This window comes from Protomyctophum parallelum (assembly GCF_964188405.1).
Source record: "Protomyctophum parallelum genome assembly, chromosome: 19".
NCBI classification, from domain to species: Eukaryota; Metazoa; Chordata; class Actinopteri; order Myctophiformes; family Myctophidae; genus Protomyctophum; species Protomyctophum parallelum.
In genome coordinates, this window is record NC_139717.1 from 11,604,047 (window position 1) to 11,619,145 (window position 15,099).

Here is a 15,099-nt window from a genome sequence, read left to right on the forward strand (position 1 = left end):
TCCCCCATTCAACCACTGTAGGGGAGACGTCCCCCATTCAACCACTGTAGGAGACGTCCCCCATTCAGCCACTGTAGGAGACGTCCTCCATTCAGCCACTGTAGGAGACGTCCTCCATTCAGCCACTGTAGGAGACGTCCTCCATTCAGCCACTGTAGGGGAGACGTCCCCCATTCAGCCACTGTAGGAGAGACGTCCCCCATTCAGCCACTGTAGGAGACGCCCTCCATTCAGCGACTGTAGGGGAGACGTCCCCCATTCAGCCACTGTAGGGGAGACGTCCCCCATTCAGCCACTGTAGGGGAGACGTCCCCCATTCAGCCACTGTAGGAGACGTCCCCCATTCAGCCACTGTAGGAGACACGTCCCCCATTCAGCCACTGTAGGAGACACGTCCCCCATTCAGCCACTGTATGAGACACGTCCCCCATTCAGCCACTGTAGGAGACACGTCCCCCAGTCAGCCACTGTAGGAGACGTCCCCCATTCAGCCACTGTAGGAGAGACGTCCCCCATTCAGCCACTGTAGGGGAGACGTCCCCCATTCAGCCACTGTAGGAGAGACGTCCCCCATTCAGCCACTGTAGGAGAGACGTCCCCCATTCAGCCACTGTAGGAGACGTCCCCCATTCAGCCACTGTAGGGGAGACGTCCTCCATTCAGCCACTGTAGGGGAGACGTCCCCCATTCAGCCACTGTAGGAGAGACGTCCCCCATTCAGCCACTGTAGGGGAGACGTCCCCCATTCAGCCACTGTAGGAGAGACGTCCCCCATTCAGCCACTGTAGGGGAGACGTCCCCCATTCAGCCACTGTAGGAGAGACGTCCCCCATTCAGCCACTGTAGGGGAGACGTCCCCCATTCAGCCACTGTAGGGGAGACGTCCCCCATTCAGCCACTGTAGGAGAGACGTCCCCCATTCAGCCACTGTAGGAGAGACGTCCTCCATTCAGCCACTGTAGGAGAGACGTCCCCCATTCAGCCACTGTAGGAGAGACGTCCCCCATTCAGCCACTGTAGGAGAGACGTCCCCCATTCAGCCACTGTAGGAGAGACGTCCCCCATTCAGCCACTGTAGGAGAGACGTCCTCCATTCAGCCACTGTAGGAGAGACGTCCCCCATTCAGCCACTGTAGGAGAGACGTCCCCCATTCAGCCACTGTAGGAGAGACGTCCCCCATTCAGCCACTGTAGGAGAGACGTCCCCCATTCAGCCACTGTAGGAGAGACGTCCTCCATTCAGCCACTGTAGGGGAGACGTCCCCCATTCAGCCACTGTAGGAGAGACGTCCCCCATTCAGCCACTGTAGGGGAGACGTCCCCCATTCAGCCACTGTAGGAGAGACGTCCCCCATTCAGCCACTGTAGGAGACGTCCCCCATTCAGCCACTGTAGGAGAGACGTCCCCCATTCAGCCACTGTAGGAGACGTCCCCCATTCAGCCACTGTAGGGGAGACGTCCCCCATTCAGCCACTGTAGGGGAGACATCCTCCATTCAGCCACTGTAGGGGAGACGTCCCCCATTCAGCCACTGTAGGAGAGACGTCCCCATTCAGCCACTGTAGGAGAGACGTCCCCCATTCAGCCACTGTAGGGGAGACGTCCCCCATTCAGCCACTGTAGGAGAGACGTCCCCCATTCAGCCACTGTAGGGGAGACGTCCCCCATTCAGCCACTGTAGGGGAGACGCCCTCCATTCAGCCACTGTAGGAGAGACGTCCCCCATTCAGCCACTGTAGGAGAGACGTCCCCCATTGTTTTGTGTAACAACATCCTCTACTTCTGAGAAATGAATGCAAACCCCCAATAAGTCTATGACAGACTTTTCTTTTAAAAACTGTATATCAGCTATCTTGGTGAAAGTAAAATCTGGTTTCACTAGAGCTGATTCTTCACCAAATAGAGTAATTTCTGTCTTTGGTTTCAGTGAAATTTCATATTTATCGTGTCCAGTACGAAATTTTAGATTAATTTCTTTAAATAGCCTGTCAGTGATGAAATAACTATTGTTTACTTGAATCAAATTAAAATACTTTACTGATTCTTGATTAAACCCTACTACCTTAATTGTTGCTGTACTGTCTGAAACTTGAAAGAAGAAGTATACTCCGTTAGCATATTTTCATTCTTCACTTTTAGTAATTACTTGTGCTAAACTTGTCCAACTTTCACGATCTGATACTGAACTTAATTCTGAGATGGTAATTACGTTCATAGGGTTCTTCTTAATCCTTTTATTTGTTAGGTATATCTGTAGATAGTTCCATTGTTTTAACTATATTTAGCATGTAACTATTATCTTCTGTTCTATAACTCCACGCTCTTTGATATTTTCTCTACCGGGGACACTGTATGCACTGGGTGATAGTCTAATCCTGGGTAAGATCTTACAGGTCTGACCTGCTTTAGTCTTTATCAGGATGTCTTCTGGTCTCTGACTTTATATTAGGTCAGTGGTTCCTGTCGGTCGCTGCCCTTCTCTAAGGACCTTTAGGTTAGTGGTTCCTGTCAGGCGCTGCCCGTCTCTAAGGACCTTTAGGTTAGTGGTTCCTGTCGGTCGCTGCCCTTCTCTAAGGACCTTTAGGTTAGTGGTTCCTGTCAGGCGCTGCCCGTCTCTAAGGACCTTTAGGTTAGTGGTTCCTGTCGGTCGCTGCCCTTCTCTAAGGACCTTTAGGTTAGTGGTTCCTGTCAGGCGCTGCCCGTCTCTAAGGACCTTTAGGTTAGTGGTTCCTGTCAGGCGCTGCCCGTCTCTAAGGACCTTTAGGTTAGTGGTTCCTGTCAGGCGCTGCCCGTCTCTAAGGACCTTTAGGTTAGTGGTTCCTGTCGGTCGCTGCCCTTCTCTAAGGACCTTTAGGTTAGTGGTTCCTGTCGGTCGCTGCCCGTCTCTAAGGACCTTTAGGTCAGTGGTTCCTGTCAGGCGCTGCCCGTCTCTAAGGACCTTTAGGTTAGTGGTTCCTGTCAGGCGCTGCCCGTCTCTAAGGACCTTTAGGTCAGTGGTTCCTGTCAGTCGCTGCCCGTCTCTAAGGACCTTTAGGTCAGTGGTTCCTGTCAGGCGCTGCCCGTCTCTAAGGACCTTTAGGTTAGTGGTTCCTGTCAGGCGCTGCCCGTCTCTAAGGACCTTTAGGTCAGTGGTTCCTGTCAGGCGCTGCCCGTCTCTAAGGACCTTTAGGTTAGTGGTTCCTGTCAGGCGCTGCCCGTCTCTAAGGACCTTTAGGTTAGTGGTTCCTGTCGGTCGCTGCCCGTCTCTAAGGACCTTTAGGTCAGTGGTTCCTGTCAGGCGCTGCCCGTCTCTAAGGACCTTTAGGTTAGTGGTTCCTGTCAGGCGCTGCCCGTCTCTAAGGACCTTTAGGTCAGTGGTTCCTGTCAGTCGCTGCCCGTCTCTAAGGACCTTTAGGTCAGTGGTTCCTGTCAGGCGCTGCCCGTCTCTAAGGACCTTTAGGTTAGTGGTTCCTGTCAGGCGCTGCCCGTCTCTAAGGACCTTTAGGTCAGTGGTTCCTGTCAGGCGCTGCCCGTCTCTAAGGACCTTTAGGTTAGTGGTTCCTGTCAGGCGCTGCCCGTCTCTAAGGACCTTTAGGTCAGTGGTTCCTGTCAGGCGCTGCCCGTCTCTAAGTACCTTTAGGTCAGTGGTTCCTGTCAGCCCATTCCCAGCCAACCCGCCACTTTTGATGCGTATGAAAATAAAACAGCAAATTGTGCCTGATTTGCTGGGACCAGATTACATACATGACCATATTTCTTACGTCATCTAGTCAATAGCTCTCAATGATGACGTAAGAAATATGGTCATGTATGTAATCTGGTCCCAGCAAATCAGGCACAAATTTGCTGTTTTATTTGCATACGCATCAAAAGTGGCGGGTTGGCTGGGACGGTGCATACGGACCGGGCGAAAATATTACTTGCACGCTCTGCTTGCGCAAGTAATAAGCATGCCAAGAAGTCATTAAGAGGCTTGGCACAGCAGTCAGAAGGATGAGCGACTGCTGCAGGATAATAATGTTCCTATACGTATGAGCGTTAAAGGGACACAGACAGACGGGTACAACGGGTACTCTGACCCCAGCACTATAACTCAGAGACATGTTGGTCGGATAGGTGGAGCAACATACTGTAGTGTAGATGTGAAAGAGAACTAGTGTGTGCTTCCTGGAGCGAGCCCACAACAAGTGTTGCAATGCGTTTGTACAAACAATACGCTTGCACTGTACTTCTCCTCAAGTAAATGTTAGAACGCAGGACTTTTACGTGTAGCAGAGCATTTCTACAGTACATTGTGGAATTGCTGCATGTACTTAAGCAACACATCTCAGTCCCATCTTCCAGCACTGAAGCCAAACCCAGGGAACAAACCACACAGCTGACATGCAGCCATGCAGGAGGAGACTATGTTTAGAAACTTCTGAAGATAAAAGAGCCTGGTTGAGCTCACCAGAGGCTGGACAGTGTATGCCACCCACAGCGCCATGAGCAGGTCCTTGCTGTAGCCATTGAGGTAGTCGGACTGGTGGAGCAGGCAGTGGTCACTGTTCTCCTTCAGAACCTTAGGCGTTCCGTATGGAAGGTGGAGGCGACGGAGCTCCGCTTTAGAACCTATAGTGGAAAAGCAGGGCTACATTTGTTAAACAATATCAGACACTTTATACTTCCCAAAAGGAAATGTGTGTATTTAATCCAGTGTGACCAGAAGCAGAGATAAAAGATATATAGGAAATATATATTTCCTAATAATGATGACTGAACAAGGATGCACTTCCCCATTGAGGCAAATCCTTCACTGACCACCAGTGGTCCATGGACCACCAGTTGAAAACCCCTGCATTCGATGACAGAGACCTCCATTTGATAACATACGTTATCTCTGCTGGGACCCCAGAGAACTGGACATGCAAGTGTCCATTTGGTTCCATTTGTGCACACTCAGGAACCAACTACTACAGGATCTGTAACTAATAACTATCAATCATACATTTTAGCTTGGGACTCCCTGGAACCTTTGCTCTGGAAAAGTTATCCGACGTTTATAGACATCAAATCCATGACATGATGCAGTATGGCGTTGGCGTGTACTCACTAGAATTAGTTTGGAGTTGTCCGTTCATCGTTCTCTCCTGAAAAGAAAGGGATTTGTTTCTTTGTTAGTGAATTTATATATTAATGATACATAATGCACATAATCATCAAGTACACTATAGCGCATGTTGCTCTGTCCTGGTGCTCAATAAGAAATTAACTATTACTAGTATCCATGCACTAATATGTTTCACTATGTCACTATGTCATTCAGTCGATACATCTAATCCATACATGGGCAACTGGCAGCCTGGGGCCACACCTTCACTTAATGTGGCCCGCAGGTTTCAAAAACAATTCAGGATGCCAATTCAAATATAACAAAAAAAGCCAATCTACAAGCGAAAAACACCCCTTGAGCATGTAGATCAGCTACTTTGCTACTTTTGTGTGACATAATAGAATAACAAATTAATTTACGAAAAGAGTTGAAATACGGAGATAAGAGGTTTCTGCCCGATAGTATATGCAATGTGGATTGAGTGTGGAAATACTGTATAGTGGGCCTCTCCATCATCAAAGTTCTACACCCCTAATCTAAACCAGAGGTGGACAACAATGTGTATTTGATCCACCTGTAGATCAAATCACTCGCATAACTGTAGTCCCGCACGTTTCCAGAAGGTGGGGGAACTGTTTGCTCTTATACAGTTCATTTCAACTTACAGTAGATTCATTTGATTGGCTCGGCAGCAGATTTGAACTGGAAACTTCATGTGTTTCTGGCTCAAATATGCTGCCAAGACAATCAAAAGCTAAAGGGATCCAGGGAAATGTACAGGAACAGGAAATGGGTGCGTCAACCTTCTGGAAACCTGGGAATTATGCGTAGCTTGAAATATTGACAAAATACTAATTTGTTTTTGGGAGAAAAAATAATAATAATAAAACGTTTTAGTTTTTTCAATTTCCAGGCAGAAGCCTCGTATAAGTCAGTAAGCCTTGCCGAGCCATGAGGCTCATAAGGCCGGAGCCTATCTCCTGTTTCTGTAGCATGAGGCAACACTAGTATGTCGCAGGGACTTACCCCAATCCAACCCTTGACGCTAGTATGTCGCAGGGACTTACCCCAATCCAACCCTTGACGCTAGTATGTCGCAGGGACTTACCCCAATCCAACCCTTGACGCTAGTATGTCGCAGGGACTTACCCCAATCCAACCCTTGATGGTGTGTACCGAGCAGGGAGGCACTGGGTCCCATGTTTCAGAGTCTTTAGTGTGACCCGGCCGCGGATCAAACCCCGACCTCCCAGTCTCAGCACGGACACCGAGTTGAAGACCTCGTGTGCATCTCCATATTTAAACTTGCATGTTTTTTCGTAAATTAATGCCGTACTTCTACATAAGTGCATATATGTGTTGCACAAAGGTAGCAAAAATAGCAGATCTACTGAGAGCTTGACTTGAGATGCTATAAGGAACGAGCTTGGCTGAAGCTGGCTCAGACGTACGTCTGCCTCGGTGACGGAGCTACAGGTGCAGCCCAGGTCGTCAGTGGGCAGGGCGGCGGTGGCGCAGGGCGTGTCGAGGGACAGCGGGGCTGGGTGTACCGGACGGTGGGCCGGACGCTTCAGCAGGTGGTTCAGACTGCCATGGGTCCCATTGTTTGGAGCAGGAGCAATGTGGAGGAGATCTGAGAGGAGACAGAGAGACAGATAATTATTTTGTACTGTACAGATAACAGGACAACACTATTTGTCCAGGCCTATCCGCCGCCACTTCTAGGGAACCCCATAAGGGTCATAAGTGTCAACATTTTGAGGAAATACAGTACAAGCTCTAATAATATCATTGCATTGTTGAGCTTGTAGCGACGGTATTGTTTGTCATCAGACAGATTGACAGGGGTGAAAGCATAAATAACTAGAAATGCACAAATGCCAACTTGCGCCTTGCACACAAGTAGGCCATGTATGTATTGTACTACTGTATTTTCACATAAGTAATATATCTGAGTACTTCTTCCATCACTGCAACAGCAGTACAGTACATGCAACACATTTAGAACTAGAGCTCTTCCTCTGGCAATGTTCAAATGACTAGTTCCAAATGCTTTCATGGATATTGTGGTCCGTGTTGAACTACTTCTTATAGCACCATTAAATGCTTGTTTTGTTTCCTTTGTTGCTATAATGTCTAAAGGATTTTCTGTCATGTACCAGTATATTTTTGTCGATGTCTGGTGTCCAAAACCGTTTTCAGAAATGGTGAAAATAGCTGATCTAACTAATTTACTAGCCTGTAGATCAGCTTTTTTTCACTACTTTTCCTTGGCACTCTTGTATGATTAGAGGTATAGGGCCTTAACTCTTTTTTTTGCCTGCTAGGTGGGCATAATCTCCTTCTGGCCAATCACATAAGCGTAGCTAAGCTGCGCCAGCTATAGGCTCCCATTGTACAAGCCTCCGTTTCATTTCTGGATTAGCAGGGAGGAGGGTGGTGTTGTTGTGATGATTCATCATGAGCATTAGCGCACACCCTTTACCTCTCGCCAGAAACCGTTATGTCGGGAGCGATGCGAGACAAAGTCACAACTGACATCCGAACATCGGATGCGCCAGGTTCACCATGGACAGCACTCGAAGCTTTAGAGATATGGGGCTTTGAAAATCCTGCTTTAATGGAGTCTAAATGGAGCTGGATGTAAAGAACACATAGCTGGTGGGGACGGAGGCGTTGCATAGCAAACGGTAAAGTGACGGTCCCCGCTGTAATATATGGAATACAACTACAAACATGTACGTAGTTGGCTGATGCCGTACCCTAGCCTAGGGGTACGATTATGTTCGGAGATGACAAAACAAAAAAAGTTGAAAATGGAGATACAAGGTTTCTGCCTGAAAGTGACAATATGAGATGTAACAAATACAACCATGAGTCCTGATGAATCTAGAATTGTCTAAATTCAAGGATCTTCCTTTTTGATTCATACAATGAATCAATAAAACATTCACTCTGATGTGACAATAACTATGTTGGCCTGATGGATGGATGGATGGATGGAGAGATGGCTTTATGAAGAGCATCTAACATACTGATCTACTGTGATATATCTAATGATCTAATAAATGCTGTATACAGTCCTTATTTGACCTGCAGTCAGGCTCCAGTACAGTAAAAATAAAATTGCTTACCACACATGAGGTTGTAAACTTCAATATTCTCAAAAGGGGCAACAACAGTCCTGTGTTTAAGTCCAGGGCCATAGCCAATGAAAATAGTCTGGAAAAAGTAGATAAACACAGTTAAATTCATATAGTGCATATGGAGACATACTAAACGAGAGACACAAATAGCCTATTAGCCTAATAGACCACAGATAACCAGACTCTCTCTCGGTCTTAACAATCGGATTCGGTACCATAAAAAGGATGTGTAAATATTTAAAAATGTTTACTTTTAAAGTGGACTCTTAATATGTGAATGTTCTGCAAAAAACAGGCATAAATAGCATGCTCTACAAGCTCATAATGCATCGCAACGAGACGTGTTGTGAATTTTGACGTAAAATAAACTACATGGTTTGAGTACCGGTAGTTAAAGCGAGCTTGTGTGACCTCTTGGTCGATTATGGAAAACAGTAAAACACATACAGTGAAAGTTGCTAAATGTATGTGGAATGTGGAATTGTGTACAGGTGACCTTGACTATTTAAAGTTTTGTGGTTTGTCTGTTGGGTCGGTCAGCCGCACGCACACACGCTTGCGCGCATACAGACATTTGTACGAAAGACATTCTTTTTGCTCGGACACCTGTTATTGGAGAGAAGAACGTTTGTTGGCTATATATACCGAGTCAAATTCCAGTGCAAAACCACGACCAGGAACTGACGCAGACGTATCATATAAAGAGCGACACGAAGGTGGCAGACGGAAACCTTGTAAACATGGCCTCGGAAAGAAACAAAATTAACCCAAAGCAAAACATGTGTGGGTGGCGAACAACTACAACCGCTCTAGTTTGCGTACGCACACATGCATTTTCTGTGTGGATTTATGGTGGATTAATTCTATACAGGCCTTACATGTTTACCATATGGTCGCTGTCGGGCAGAAACCTCTTATCTAAATATTCTAATTGTTTTGTTTTGTATTTACATTAACGCCCCACTTATCATACTACAGCATCACACAAAAGTATCAAAAATAGCATCTGCATGCTTGAAACATGGCGTGAAATTATGCGCTTTGAGCTTGTAGATGTGTCGTTTTGCCCTTTTTAAATCCTGAGAAGTAACGGTTTTGCACATATGAGGTTTCCACCCGACAGACATAATATTAAGAGTGGATTTAAAGCACACTTTACTGACAGTAGGTGTGGTAATGTATGTGAGGCCCCACTATGTGGAATTGAACAGAGGTCTCTGTCTGGTTGTTTGTTTGCCTTGACTCAGACTGAGGTTTTATAGACACCTCATTGTGTGTTATTTTTAGACTAATGCCGCTTTATTCTTAGTTGCGCGCCACTGTCGCACACTGAAAGCTCACAGCACCAGACTGGTTATTTTTGGTGCACAACATCATAAATCAGGTACAATAGTTACAGAAATGAGCTTGTGAAATGAAGGTCACCGGTTCGATTTCCTGCCTGAGATGCTGTACAGTACTGTAACGACTTACAGTAAACGCATACGTCAAATGCATCTAGACAATCTATGATCATAGGTAAAACTAGAACTGCACTCTGTCGAGTGCATACTTGCTTGTTGCACACTAGTAGGCCATAAATGGCCAACTAGTGCGCAAGCAGAGCGCGCATGTAATGTTTTCGCCCGCTGTAAACTGCCAAATCTCAGTATCTCTGTGAAGGAATGTTTGAAATGATTAATGTTTAGATGTAATTATTTGCTACCTACTATACATGTAAACATTTAGTATTAAGTATCTATTTCATGTTAGACTATAGTGATATTAATACTAAATCATGGTCAGAGTAATATGTGTCTCTAACTTCAATTTCTATAATAATACTTTCACATTTGTTAAAATATACATGATCTAAAATATTTCCGTAATCTGTAGTTGGATTTGTATTTAATTGTTTAAAGCCTAATTTTGACATGTAGGTCTTTATACTTCTTTCTATCTTAGTATTATGGTCTTCATTGAAATCTCCTATTATCAAAATTGCAGAAGTCGGAGATGATATATACTGTACCATGTATTCGAGAAATGTGTTTAATTTTGAAAGCTCTGTTTTAGGTGATCTGTACATAAGAATGATATATAGATTTTTATCTTTTACATGTATACATATATGTTCTACTTTCTCTAATATCCTGCTTTCAGTTGGAATTTCTTCAATGGAAATATCTTCTTTTATAGCAAACATAACTCCCCCACCTATATCTTTTTCTCTATATCTCTTCCTCATCCGCAGAAAAACATCAAATCTGTGCCCGTATTGCTGGATCAATGATGACGAAATGACCATATTTCTTACGTCATCATTTAGAGCTAGTCATACACGTATTTCTTACGTCATCATTTAGAGCTAGTCATACATCAAATCTGTACCCATATTGCTGGACCAATGATGACGAAATGACCATATTTCTTACATACACACCACGTACTCTAGTCCCAGCAGATCAGGCACAATTTGGTAAATTATTTTTTTATTGATTATGTATATAGTATACGTATGACTAGCTCTAAATGATGACGTAAGAAATATATATAGTATATATATAGTATACTGTATAAAGTGTGTAGTTGTAAGTTGATTAGCGGTATTCTGTGGTCACTTTGGTCCAAAAACCGTGACAGCCGTTCCGCCATTTCAGGACCCCCCCAGAAAAACATCAAATCTGTGCCCGTATTGCTGGACCAATGATGACGAAATGACCATATTTCTTACGTCATCATTTAGAGCTAGTCATACACGTATGTGTATGACTAGCTCTAAATGATGACGTAAGAAATACGTGTATGACTAGCTCTAAATGATGACGTAAGAAATATGGTCATTTCGTCATCATTGGTCCAGCAATACGGGCACAGATTTGATGTTTTTCTGGGGGGGTCCTGAAATGGCGGAACGGCTGTCACGACAAATGGACCAGGCCGATCACATTACTTGCGCGCTCTGCTTGCGCAAGTAATAAGTACGTGGCAAAATAGTATAATATAAAAAGAATCACACCCGTGTGAAGTGAGGGGCTCCGTTATCATCATACATAAATCATCTCATTCTGGCCAATCACAATTTGCGCCCTCACTTTTGTCTTCAATGTTTGCGTTTACACACTTTTGTCTTCAATGTTTGCATTTACACACTTTTGTCTTTAATGTTTGTGTTTACACAAACACTCAAAGCTGGGCATAGGAGGGGCTAGCGTCCCTCAAACATATACTCACTTCACACTCCTGTGAAGTATTAAAAGTCCATAGGCTAGCGCCCCTCAAACATAATCTGTATATTGAAACTATAGGATGCCAGGTCAACGGTATCTAAATTACATTTTAACCTTTACATAAGACTGCATGGTCATCAAGGCTAGGGCAAGTGCTACGGGCTAATGTGGAGATTGAGAGATTGATTGAGAGAGAGTCTGCAGTTCTAACTACATGGTGGTGTTTGTTCCAGAGTTTGGGAGCCAGAAGATTCAGGGATGTGTGGAGTGTTGTCCCAGATGTTCAGGGACGTGTGGAGCGGTTTCCCAGAGGTTTAGAGACGTGTGGAGCGGTGTCACAGATATTTAGGGACGTGTGGAACGGTGTCCCGGATGTTATCAAGGAAGCTCTGAGAAGGAAGGGAAGTGGTCACGTGACTGGGCAGCGCCATGACACTTTCATGGACACTTTCATGGGAGCCAAACTCACACAGGAAGTGCAATGAATACATGGCAGTGAATGGAGCCGGCTGGACCAGCTCATAACAAACATTATTCATGAACAATTGAGACCTTTTGTAAAGTCTCGCGATACTTGGTGCGTTCAGAAATGTACTTTGTACTTTATGGTATCTCTATTTTTATAGAGATACCATACCTCTATAAAAATTACACAGTGTACACATTGAAAAACAACACAGCAGACAATAATGTGTTATATGTCTGTTATTTTCCAGAAGTGATTACTTTACAAAAGGTCTCAATTGTTCATAAATAATGTTTGTTCATGAGCTGGTCACTGAGCTCTCATTGACTCCAATGCATTCTGCCAAAATTCCGGGTAGTTTGGCTCCCATGAAAGTGTCATGGCGCAGCCCAGTCACGTGACCACTTCACTTCCTTCTCAGAGCTTCCTTGGATGTTATAGGGAAGGTTCAGACAGCTTCCATGTGTTACATTTCCCCATAGCTTCACTTGATTGGCTCTGCAGGAGATTTGAACTGGAGACACATGTGAAGGTTCAAATATGCTGCCGAGCCAATCAAACAAAGCTGTGGGGAAAATAAGCAGAGACAAGAAATGGGGATGCCACCTTCTGGAAACACAGCGTACGTGTCTAAAGATACCACCAAGCTAAAGATGAGCATGCCTGCAAAAAAAATAAAAATCTAAACCAATAGCAGTGATTATACAAAGACCATGTGGTACATTTAGCCACAATTCTGGTTCCCTGTGTGAAAAGTCTCTCAAGCCAAACAACATTTCCACAGTCATCGAATGCTACAGGGAGTATGTCCGTTTATATTTATGGAGTGTGTAGGATGTGTCTGTTCCTGGAGAAAATACTGTGGTCAGAAGCTCTGCCAAGTTCGTGAAATTTAAGATTTAAGATAACTTGTTCTATCTCAGATTTACGACCAGGGCCTGCATGCATGTTGACTGTCTCTGTCAACAACTTGAAAATGCTGTTTCAAAATGGGAAATATGCATTTTGAAATAGCCAAAAAGTCGCTAACATAAACTGTGATTTAACTAGTGGGCAGTTGCAAGTGCAAATGCTATGAAAGCAAACAATATTTAGATACAATTTCAGACACCTCTGGTCTCTCTAGTCTTGAATGAACCCTACATGACCGGGGTCCCCCAGGGCTCTACACTAGGTCCATTAGTATTTCCCTTTGCACTGAATCTCTTGGCAGAAAATAGAAAAATGCGTGTAGCATAGCTACCGTCCCTAGCTACCGTCCTATTGCCTGAAGGGATTCGACGATCTGATTGGTTCAGAAACTTCCGAGCCAGCGTTTCAAGCTGAAACTTCAAAATAAAAAGCCCACTGTTTCCCTTTCACTACACCTTTAAGTAAAAACTAACTTTACATTTTTCTACATTTAATTTGTGTACTCATTCAGTCGTCATTCAGTTGATTGATTGAATACTTTTATTAACAGGCTTTGGGTCAAGCCCCTAGGCTTGTTTCCATTGTGGTCCTGGTCCTGTATAATATCGGAATCGGTCAGAATCGGTATCGGCAGATATGACCCTGCAAATATCGGCGATTGAATATCGGTCATAATTTCATAATCGTGCACCCCTAGCATGCAGGACCGTTGAGTGACTTCCAACGAGCGCTTCCAAACTCCGACTAGATGACTCTCACACACACACACACACACACACATGCTTCAGCCCATACCTTTTCGGTCAGAACTAGTCACTGTGTTGACTAATTAATGTAATATAAATTAAGCAATGTAAATTGCTTAAACCTATTTTTGTTTATCTGTTTTTGTAAAAATGACCGAAATAAAGATTCAAACTCAACAAACACACACACACACACACACACACACACACACACACACACACACACACACACACACACACACACACACACACACACACACACACACACACACACACACACACACACACACACACACACACACACACACACACACACACACACACACACACACACACACACACACACACACACACACACACACACACACACACACACACACACACACACACACACACACACACACACACACACACACCAACTTTGGGATGGAAACCAACTGTGGGATGGATTTTTAGCAAAGTAGCTCAGCATGAAGCCCCCCATAAAATCCTAATGTCTCCACTGGCCGAGGGGGAATTCGTAGAAAGCCCTTTTTCTACAATTACTCAAAGGAGGTAAACTATTTAAGGCATGGACAAACCAAAGTTTTGGTGTCTGTGCTTGATTGATAATGGTTCATATTTTGTGCAGTGTGCCCCGCACCATCTATGGTAGAGAGAGAGAGAGAGAGAGAGAGAGAGAGAGAGAGAGAGAGTCTTGCACACGGCAGGCACTTCACGTACCGTAAGGCTTTGACTAATTTGAGTTCCATAGGAGTTATTTTATACTACCGCAAAGATGAAAGGTGAGGCGGACATCCACTTGTTCTGCTGTTAGGCGTAAGCTTTTGAAACTAGTGTGAGCCAACAGTCTGTCTCCAGAGACTACTGAGAGAATGAACGTCTGTTAGTGAGAGATTTGTGGATTAGGGTGCACCACCACCGTGAAATTTGGGAGAATTGCCCCTTCAATTGTTTTACAACTAAAGCTCTTCATGAAGCCGTTATATTTATGGAGTGTGTGGGATGTGTCTGTTCCTGGAGAAAATACTGTGGTCAGAAGCTCTGCCAAGTTCGTGGAATTTAAGATTGCTGGACAACTTGTTCTTTAGATTTATGACCAGGGCCTGCATGCATGTTGACAGTCTCTGTCAACAACGTACCGTAAGCAATCAGTTCATGGAACACTAATTTCTAGCAATCTTAAACATCACGATTATTAAGATGACAGGCGCACTGTTATTTATAATGGTTGATATAATCCCTGCTGTGAGTTTTGTGCCCATATATGATCTGGATAAAACGTGACACACCAGAAACAAACTCAGAAACGTAAACTGTCTATGGCAGTGGGAAAGAGTCTGTCATACAGAGCGGACCACCGGCATGTGAACGCTACAAGCTCGCATTGCTTAGTGTTGTATACAATATAACAATAATAACATTATATATGTGCATATAATGTTGATACAGTACAGTATTCACCCATCAACTGTAATCTGGGCTATTTGTTTGGAGACATCGCCCCACAGTCAGTCAGGACTAGAATGAACCCCATAGCATCTCTAT

General features: G+C 44.5%; 1 protein-coding gene across 1 annotated transcript in view; it reads right to left on the minus strand.

Annotated features, from left to right (window-relative positions):
• enpp1 (ectonucleotide pyrophosphatase/phosphodiesterase 1) overlaps nt 1-15,099 on the minus strand; it is a 74,426-nt gene that overhangs the window by 9,298 nt on the left and 50,029 nt on the right. The window contains exons 17-20 of the mRNA XM_083789912.1: nt 8,207-8,294; nt 6,524-6,705; nt 5,073-5,109; nt 4,431-4,591 (exon numbers count right to left, since the gene is read on the minus strand). Coding sequence (XP_083646038.1) covers nt 4,431-4,591; nt 5,073-5,109; nt 6,524-6,705; nt 8,207-8,294 — 468 coding nt within the window. The remainder of the gene's footprint in view (nt 1-4,430; nt 4,592-5,072; nt 5,110-6,523; nt 6,706-8,206; nt 8,295-15,099) is intronic.